General features: G+C 45.8%; 1 protein-coding gene across 1 annotated transcript in view; it reads right to left on the bottom strand.

The window, feature by feature from the left end:
• Positions 1-7778, bottom strand: part of TTN7 (Structural maintenance of chromosomes (SMC) family protein) — a 42688-nt gene extending 34910 nt beyond the window's left edge. Inside the window, exons 1-2 of the mRNA XM_087387924.1 lie at positions 7639-7778; positions 6711-6786 (exon numbers count right to left, since the gene is read on the bottom strand). Of these exons, the coding sequence (XP_087244050.1) occupies positions 6711-6786; positions 7639-7653 (91 nt within the window). The 5' untranslated portion in view covers positions 7654-7778. The remainder of the gene's footprint in view (positions 1-6710; positions 6787-7638) is intronic.
• Positions 7779-8285: the final 507 nt, after the last annotated feature.

Here is an 8285-nt window from a genome sequence, read left to right on the forward strand (position 1 = left end):
AAAGGATTTGGAGTGATGTTCGAACCTAACACTGAAGCCATGGCATCCACATGCATGAGCGCCTGAACAGTGCTAGTCAAAAGTGTGAGTGTAGTCTGAATCCCTTGGAGTTGCTGTGTCAACCCCGTTTGATTCGTATTAACTTGCTCAAACTTTCCAACAAGAGCAATGGTGAATTCATTGAAGGCTTTTTTCGTAATCAGATCATCGTAGAGACCCTGGTCATCCTCCGCATGGTAGTTCAAATCCTGATCTCCCATCGCAAGCTCAGGGTCTACAGAATCAGCCATGACTGAAATCTGATCTGAAAAGAAGATAGGCTAGAGAAGAGAAACAAGCAAGTGGCCTCGAAGCTAGGACGTAGAAACGAAGTGGAAGCTGGCCAAGAAGGAGGCGATGGAAGAAGGGGAAGCTGGTCGATGAAGAAGGTAAGCGGGCTGGGCTGAGCTGACGATTCAGCTCAGATTCTGGAACCTGGGACTCCACTCCTGGCTGTCCATACGGAGGACTATAGCAGGCCGTACAAGTGTTCTGGCTCCCGGGCGTGAAGGTGTAGAGGGGCTGGAATTCTGCGCAATCTGCAAGCTATGGGAGAAGGCAAATTGGCCGTACTAATAGCGGGAGAGCAGGCTTTTAGTAAAGCCCTGCTTTTCCAAAAGCTCACCCTCCAAAAACGGAGGGGTAGCGCTTTTTTAAGCCCCCCAGGCCCCCCGAAAAGCAACTGGCCTAGATTGCGATCTAGCCCTATCCTGTTGCGCAACTTCCTGCGCTCCCCTTCTACCTGCCATCACAACCCCTGAGCAGCCAGCCGACATGCGGGATCCCCTTTGATTCGCCCCAACTCTACGCTCTCTCCTGACTCCCTTCTGACACCTCTACCTGGACCCCACTACTTCCTCCTAACTACACCTCTCTCCCTCTCTCTCAACCTATCACTTCTTGCACCGAAATCACCATGCACTCTCTCTCTCTCCTTCCTTCTATCCCAATCTAATACCACTTCCCTTAAGCGATGAACCAACAGACACTTGCAGGGTTTGAGCGCGAATTTCAAAATTAGGGCATACCTGGAGAAAGAATCATCCAAAATTTTCAAAACAAAAGTTCCTACCTCAGGAGTTGGCTCTGATACCAACTAACACGTCCCAGTACTCCTAAAACCTCTGATCTGCAAGCAAACACAAGAACACACACAACGTGAGGAAACTGAGCAGGCTGCTCACCACCCAACCATGACATCTACGAGATGTGATCCCAAATCAGGAGATGTCCCCTCCGAGCCACGAGCTGAGCTACTGGCACGAACTCCCAACCAGATCCTAACCAACATGGTGTCCCATACCACCAGGTGGCGCTGTGAAGCCTGGCATCTGCTGCTGGGCCTTGGGCTACGCTATGATGCACGCGCACGTCCGCGACTCAATCCAGGATCAGACCTAGCACCTGGAACGAAAATTGCTCCCATCGGCTCTCTGAGAACTGAACTTCTGGGCCCCTTATATAGACTCGGGCCCCAAGTGCCAAAAATAGCGAAGACCTCTAACTGGTTCGTACCCTTGCCACTCAACCTAAGAATCAAGCCTGCCTAGCTCTAAGCCTCCCCAGGCTACCTGAGCTAGTCTTGTGTACCCAATACACGTCGGATACCAATCCGTGCACATGACAGTGCATGTGGGAGCGAGTCATGTTTCCCCTTGCTGGTCTGATCCTAGATCTTACTATCTAGCGTAGCCCAAGATCCAGCAACAATTCCAAGGCTCTTGGCTGCCACTTGGTGGACAAGGGCGAAGCTAGAGGGACGGAGGATAAAGTGGTTGCTAAGCGGGGTCGTCGTCTTTCAGGGGATGAGAACCCACTAGCCCTACTCATTCTTCACGAGGCCCTTGTTCATGTCTTGCCACCAAAAGGGAGGAATAGGGAGTGGAGGAAGTCGAATGACTAATTGACAAGGGCGGGCACGAGTGTTTCACTCGCAAACGTCATGGTTGGGTGGTGAGCTAGCCTGCCTTGTTTCTTTGTGCATGTGTCGCAGCTTCGTGTTTCCAAGAGCTATGGGACCGTGTCTATTGGTATCAAAGCCAACTCCTAAAAAGCAAAGCCCTGTAGATGGAGTCGTTGGCCAAGGCCTTCCTCACGTATGCACATATTTGCAATCTACACATTTCCTACAAGCACAACTGAAAACGTCTGTCAAGGTCAGGGGAAATTCACTTTTCGAAGGAAGGAAGGTAGGTTTAGTGCAAGACCACCCTGATTGTGACGAGAATATGAGCTACAAAGTTGAAATCATCCAAGAATTGTAGAAAGGGGTGCATTATCTTGGAATCTTGGGGAAATCGAATTCGGGGCTGCAAGAGAGAAGACAAATTTCGTTTTAGGGAGCCGATTTGCCGATTTCCAGTGTTAAGGCAAGGCTGGGGGTGTGCGATTGAGGACAAAGAACCTAGTTAGGTTGCCCAATTGGTACACTGCTGCGGGTATTGCTTTAGGCTAAGCAAGCAGGATGGTGGGCGCCTAGGAGAAAGAAAGTCTATTAACGTCCACTGGAGACCAAAAGGTCTATGGGACAGCAAGAAACCCTCTAGTACATCTGCTTTAGGGAGAGCACATGGGCAAGGAGTGCAAAAAGCAACCCATATTATTTACATGATAGTCTGGAAGAGTAAAGAGCCATAACTTGTAAGATTGTCAAAGAAGCTTGATCCGCATATCTTTTGACTTCAGTATAAATGACCTTTATAGTTCAAAATAGAAGCTGGCTTGAAGTTGTCATCATCCTGCTCATCAGCATTCACCCATTCAATGTTAGGCAAGCTTGCTTTCATCTTAGTCAATGTTTCACTATGTGTGTGCTCCTCTTTGTACCAATCTTTTGGGAGTCCCCCTATTCTAATCTTCAGCACATTATCACATCTAGCTTCGTGTTCCTTAATCTATGTTTGAATATCAGACTTACTTCTTAGCAGTTTGTACTTCAGCGTGAACAAGATCTTTAACTGAAGAGACTAGCTATAGGGTAGGGGGGGAATCCTTACAAGATTTTACAGCCTCATCAATTATTGCTTGTTTACCAAGCCCTTCCAAAATGTGAACTCCGGCCTTTACTTCTACCAGCTCCAATCATACTCCCTCACTGCCTGCTGCAGATAAAAAATCTGATCCTGTTGCTCGAGGATGGGTCGTTTTGAGTCTTCTTGTTGGTAATTCCGTGCATATAGAGAGGGTGTCATGGCTGCAACTGTAGGGTACCGAGTCCCAATGGATGTTAAAGGAGTTGAGGGGGTTGAGGGGGACTTGGAGGAGAGGGTAGGACAGTCCATAAGTTTGGTTGCTTTTAACGGGTACGGAGGGATAGGTACAATCGAAGAGGTATGGGCTGCTACTAACAGACTATAAGGTATAGGCTGCTGCTAACGGGTTGTACGGACAGGGGGACTAGGACTAGGTACGGACGGGAGGTATGGAGACATGTTAACGGGGGGAGGTACAGAGGTACGGCTCCGGGCCAAGGTACGGACGGAGGTATGAACGATGCGCTGTGGTAGTGACAACGAAGGTACGGACAGAGGTACAATACGAGGAGAGGCTGAGGCTTGAGCGGCTGTACGGGGAGCGGTTGTACGGAGAGGCTAAGCGACTGCACGGGGAGCGGCTGTACGGGGAGAGAGAGAAGGGGGGGGGAGCAAACTAAAAGCACAAATGTTCCCCACTTTTTGGCCATACATGGCTGAGGGTCTCTGAAAAGCTTTTGTGCTTTTGGGAAAAAGTGTCCTAAAAGCTATGCTTTCCACAAGCAATAGGTTTTTGGAACAAGAAAAGCAATGTCTTTGTAAAAAGCAGTCGCTTTAGAGGAAAGCAATGCTTTCTAAAAGCAGTTAGCTTTTAAGTTTTCCGAAAGCAAAGCTTTAGCAAGATTTTTGAACGATTTTAAAGGCAAAGAGCTAGGCCAAACCCACATCGTTCCCTTGTCCAAGAAGAGCTGATTTTTCTGTACTTGAAGTCGTCCAACTGCTACGTTGCTACAATTTGCCACTTTTCATCTTCTACCAGCTTGCACATCCAGTTCAGATTTTGCCTATTATCTTCCAGCTCTTGACTTGCACCAGAATTGATTAACCTGCATCCCAGGTAGATTTTGAGCTTTGAAATGGGATTTCACTGCTCGAGTACAACTAATCTCATTTTCTCTCTACTTGAACTCCTCACGGTTATAGACGATTCGCAGGAAATTTCTACAACTGATCAAACTACCTCCTCCCACGATGAAATTCAAGGTATGGACATACCACGGGATGATGATCAACACTTATATGACGATTTGGTCACCAAAGTAGCTTTCCAAGAAATTTGACGACTCGGGATGCGAGATTTTCAGGGCTACATTGAATCATGATCAGTTGGTTCAAAGATCCAAGCACTTCAGACTTCAGTCACATTAATGACAAATACATCCAAGCTCTCACTGTGGATGCGACATTCTCTGCGGCTGCCTTGGATGTTGCTTCAACAGGTCCAAGCACTTCAAACTTCAAACTTATTTGGAAGAGTAGAAAGTAAGAACGAAGGAGGCACATAAGTGGCAGGTACACTTTCAGTTTCACCCCTACTCTGATGACAATAAAATTCAGCTTGCAGTAGGTCATTTATAAGAAAGGCCCTTCTTTGGTGGAAAGAACTTCGACCAAAACCCACCAATTGGGCTGAATTTGAAGAAACCTTAAGGACATGAGCAACAAAATGGATCCCACTACTTTGTTGGGTTCTTTGTCAATGGGTTACCTGATTCTTACAAGCTTCAAATTAAGAATAATAAATGTACCACTTTGCACGAGACTATAAATTATGCGAGCATATATGATGACATGATGACCTTAGCAAAGGGAACAGCCACTTGTGGAAAGAATTAAAAAAAGTTCTTCTAGCAGGGAGGTAAAGTCTCAGGACAGCCCTTCCAAGAAGAAGGAAGAGCACTAGAGACCGCTTTCTACGCAAGTTACGTCTCAAGAAAGAGGGGCGTTACTTCATATGCAAGGAACGTGGACATACAAAGTCAAAATGTCCAAAAACCGCAAACAGGACCGAAGTCAAAAGCAGCTAACCACAAGTATTTCTGTCAATGTTATCACTTGCCCTATATTTCTTGTGATTGTACTTTTAATCATAAATAGTTTGGCCCCCATGGCCCTTTCTAAGCCTATAGAGGAGTGTGGGATCAGCAAATACATGTGTCTCTTTGATCCAGGTAGCTCTCACAATTTTGTTAATGACAAACTTGTGCAAGGGGGCTCTGTTAGAGAAATCATAGCCAAAGAGAGTGTGTGATTTGTTGTACAAGGAGAACTATTAGTGGTTTGATGTGTGAGTGCCACATGTCATCTTGGGAGTTATCCCATATGCACTTGGTGCTAGTGTGTGTGTCTAGCCTATAAAGGCTTCACTTGTCTCATTGATGATGAATGAATGAATGAAAGCCTTTCATGATGTCTTCATTAGAGTCTCTCTCTCTCTCTCTCTCTCTCTCTCTCTCTCTCTCTCTCTCATACCATGTCTCCATGTTGTTATCAGAGCAAGTCAGCTCTACCTTAATCTGCCATGTCATCCCTCTTCAAGCCCTAACCCTAACTCTGCTCAGCTCTCTCCTGTGCAGCTGCCTAATTTCGCCTCTCCTCTTCCAGCCATCTACTTCTGTTTTCGCCACCTTCTCTCAGCCATTTACATCAGCTAGGGCCTCTCCACAGTCTGCCTTCATTGCCACCTTCATTCGAGCCCTCTTGGAGCTCTAGGCACTCCTGCTGGCCTCCTTGCTTGCTGGTCGGCACAGTTTTCAAGGCGTTTTTCACACGTGTGGTTACCCGACGTCTCTGTCAACCTTTCATCGACAACTTTAGGGGTTTCTCTGCTCCTGCTGCATAGCCGACTACCTGTGAGCATTTTTTGCAGCAGTTCGAGGTATTTGAAGGCAGCTCCAAGCTATTTCTAGCCCTCCAGCATACATATACCAGCCGACTTTCAGACTGGTGATCTGCCTTTGCACTTCGGAGCTGCCTTCCACATTTTGGACCTTGCGTTTTGATTAGGGTTCGCATTTGGAGCACCACCAGTCACCTATCCCTGCCCTCTTGCACACATGGATTCTGCTATTTTGTTTTGGAGTCCTAGACCAGCCGCCATACTTGCTGGTTCATCTAATGCTTCATCTGGAGCCTCGTCCTCATGGTGAAAACCAATCAGTAAAAGTCACAGCTTGGGAGAGAATTGTTCATTCTTGCCCAATATTCTGCCCACAAATTATTGTGTTCGTGGATACAATTGTGGTCATCCTTACACCCTAAACAAGACCCTAGGGTCTATGAAAGAATGTAACATTTATTCTCCTTAATGCAAATCTCATTTGTAATTGTAGAACAATACCCGGCGCTAAGAATAAGTATTTTATTTCACAGTTGACTACAACATAAGCCTTTTGGCATGTGCCAATTCGATTTCATTTTTAAGCTGGAACCTAGAGCTTTATCCCTCGGCACCATAAAGCTTCGGTCACACAAGCACCCATAAAGCTTCGGTCACCTAAAGCCTTTCTATATACGAAACTAATCGAAGTAGTTGCAATCATTGATGCAGTTTAATTTGCATAAAGAGACACATATAATAGTAACAAAAACATCATTTATAAATCACATTGTACATTCGTAAGTAGTAATGATAAATACCAACACAATTGTGCTTAGGACTGAAAGGCTCGGTAGCAACTTGCTCCTTGTAACTTTTGAAACCTTCAATTATAACCTGAGTAAAACAGAAATTCAGCCCACAAAAGAGTCTTAACATATAAATTCATTTTTTGCAATCTTCAGAAAAGAAAAGCATAAAAATCTAAATTTAGTAGACAAAACATTATATTTATTTTTTGCAATCATTCCATAATCTGTAATGAAACACGTGTCTTAGGAGACAAAACATTTTCTGCTAACTACTGAATCGGAAAAGAGACGTGTTAAAGTATTGCATCAACTCAAACGCAAAAGGTAACCCTTCAACAAAAACTACATTGCCCTGTAGAAGCATCACATGTGGCAGATAAGAGCACGCTTTCATGCGAGGGCATCGTGCAGGAAAAAAGCCAAAATTCATGAGTGTGATGGGTGTCATCGCCTAATGGAGTAACGTTTTACGAAGCAGATCCGCATGTCATACAAAACTCCTAACGCATAAACACAACATTCTGACTCCCTTGAGCAAGCGTAGTCACTTGATTTCTCCCGTTCAAAACAGATTTGGAAAGCGTTGCTCGATAAACCCAAAGACCTAGATGTTATCCATGCATCCCTCTGCCCGGTGCCCTCCACGATCGTGCCATCATCCGCACCATAATTCGCCACAGTACATCGAAAGCCATCCGCGTTATTCGTGAAACAACGCTTTGTCCAGACCCTTGCGTGCAGGCTATAGCAAGCCTGACATGTTGGTGGACGAAAAGCGGTTCTGCTCGAATATGCGCATAGCGTAACATATCGTGTGGCGAGCTGTAAAGCGAAAAATTCTACGTCCGCGAGAAACTAGTATAAGTCGGGGAAAACCAGGAAAAGGAGCACAAGGGAGCTCTGAAATGAATGTGAAGGTGATGAAAGAGCGAATTACCAGCTTGATATACATGGTAGGGAGCAGGAAAAGGTCGAGAGGAGTGGAAGGAGAAGATGGACCTAAGCATGCAGCAGGAAAGTTGAAGGGCGTGAATGATCTAACGCGGGAAAAGAGTCTCGAAGAAGCCTTTCCCCATACTGCCCTGCTGTCCCCTTTCCAATTTAGATAGTTCAAATTTGCTTTATATCTTTTGCTTACTTACACGTCATCACCTCACCTCCACGCTGGCACCCGAGCCAAGTTCTTGGACCCCCCCAATCCGTGCCACTTGGGTGCCAAGTTCTTGGGCCCCCCCCCCCCACACATGAGTTGGTAGTTTTAGGGCCTTATGTCATGGAAGGGAAATACTTGAGAAATAGTTGTTTCTGTTATGCTATGCAAATGCACCGTGGGAAATAGAGGGGAAATAGGAGGGAAATAGGGTGGGACCATGGGAAATAGCACTCCATGCTCTAGACCTCAAGGTGCTATCTCTCACACTCTTGAGAACCATTGATGTGACGTTTCTCTACCATTGATGCAACATTTCCTTATAGCTCTCTCTCATTTCCCCTCCATTTCCCTTGGATCATTATGTCATGCATCAAGGGAAAAATGTCCAAACTAGGCTCCTCCAAGGGAAAAACATCCAAAATAGCCATCCT

The sequence above is a fragment of the Dipteris shenzhenensis genome, chromosome 17 (genome assembly GCF_047967505.1).
Source record: "Dipteris shenzhenensis isolate YYH24624 ecotype China chromosome 17, Dip_SZ_1.0, whole genome shotgun sequence".
NCBI classification, from domain to species: domain Eukaryota; kingdom Viridiplantae; phylum Streptophyta; class Polypodiopsida; order Gleicheniales; family Dipteridaceae; genus Dipteris; species Dipteris shenzhenensis.